The sequence below is a fragment of the Phragmites australis genome, chromosome 10 (assembly GCF_958298935.1).
Source record: "Phragmites australis chromosome 10, lpPhrAust1.1, whole genome shotgun sequence".
NCBI classification, from domain to species: Eukaryota; Viridiplantae; Streptophyta; class Magnoliopsida; order Poales; family Poaceae; genus Phragmites; species Phragmites australis.
In genome coordinates this window covers 29,437,197-29,438,503 of record NC_084930.1, presented here as the reverse complement: position 1 = coordinate 29,438,503, position 1,307 = coordinate 29,437,197, and the positions used below count along the sequence as shown (strand labels likewise).

At 48.7% G+C, this 1,307-nt stretch overlaps 1 protein-coding gene across 1 annotated transcript; it reads right to left on the bottom strand.

Moving 5' to 3' along the window:
• Positions 1–282: 282 nt before the first annotated feature.
• LOC133930618 (uncharacterized) lies at positions 283–970 on the bottom strand. The gene has a single exon (XM_062377298.1). The coding sequence runs from the start codon at positions 873–875 to the stop codon at positions 534–536; it is 342 nt and encodes a 113-aa protein (XP_062233282.1). The 5' UTR covers positions 876–970; the 3' UTR covers positions 283–533.
• Between the last annotated feature and the right edge of the window lie 337 nt (positions 971–1,307).

Here is a 1,307-nt window from a genome sequence, read left to right as displayed (position 1 = left end):
ACCGATGGGAGACGATGCGCGAATGACTGAGTCGGTTGGTAGTTTGCCTACGGGAATAAATTTTAGAATATAGGGACTCACAAATAGAATATCTATCGGAGGGAAAAGATTTCAGAAAGTAAATATTTTTGAAATACCTCCTCTATATAAGAAACCAATTTTAGAGAATCTCTTAGAAATACTCTAACCTAACAAAATACAGTAGCTACAGCAATGCAGTTCTCAGTAAGCAGGACCAAATCACAGATATCATTCAAATGCATCAGCCTAACAAGAAGGACAGAAGCAAAAGACCGTCGATTAAACCAAAAACATCGAAGAAATTTCAGTCTCATGGCGCAAGGTTGTAGTAACAATTTTCGTCAGTGCCATGCAATTCAGCCGCCTCTGCAGCATTTCCACAAACAAGCGTGCACGGACGGACATGTCTCGTCAGGCTGCGACAACAGCGCGCACGCAAAGTCCTCACGGCTAAACAGGCAAACACAACATCATCGAACGAAAACGCGGGGAGGATTTCTGGGGAAGGCCGGCTAGTTATCCTCCGCGGCGGCGGCGGTACCAGGGGTGGGGTGTGCGGCGAAGATGCGGCGGAGGTGGGACGCGAGGGAGCCTGACGCGTCGGCGCCGGCCTCGCGACGGAGCGCGTCCTGGAGGTCCCTCATGCGGAGGGAGAGGTGGTCGCGCTCGCGGCGGAGGTCGGCGGCGTCATCGGCGAGGTCGCGGAGGCGGTGCTTCTGACCCAGGGACCGCAGGCTCATCATGAAGACGCCCGCCATCAGCAACAGCTGCACGAACCCGTCCTTCCGCTTCGCCGCGTTCGCCAGCAGCCCCAGCGGCCGCCGGCCCCCCGCGCCGCCGCTGACGTCTGCCATCTCCGCGCCTGGGTTGCTCGCTTGTGAGTTTTGGTGCTTCGTCGTGCGACGGGGAAAAGGGGGATGGGCCGATCGGAATGGGTTCGATCAGGGACTCAGGGTGCATTTTGCGGCTTGCCTTTGTTCCCTTTTTTTATTTTTGATGAGAGATTCTAGCGACCCGGACGTCCGATCTTCAACTACCCGTTGAAACATTGAAAATTAACGTATGTAGTATCTAAAATCAACATCTACAATATTAAAAATATATCAAAATAGTACATAAATCTGAAAAAAAAATTATTCAATTGAGTTAATTCTTATATTTTATATCTCTAATGTTTTAGATGTTCAAATTTAATATTTCAAACTTAATAAAAATTTGTTGTAGAAGTTATTTTCGTTTGTTACACTTAATTCAGGTATCAAAATAGCATACAGATCTGAACCTGA

What these genes read in the sequence shown, in the direction of transcription:
- LOC133930618 (XM_062377298.1), bottom strand. Translation starts at nt 875, where the DNA reads ATGGCAGACGTCAGCGGCGGCGCGGGGGGCCGGCGGCCGCTGGGGCTG.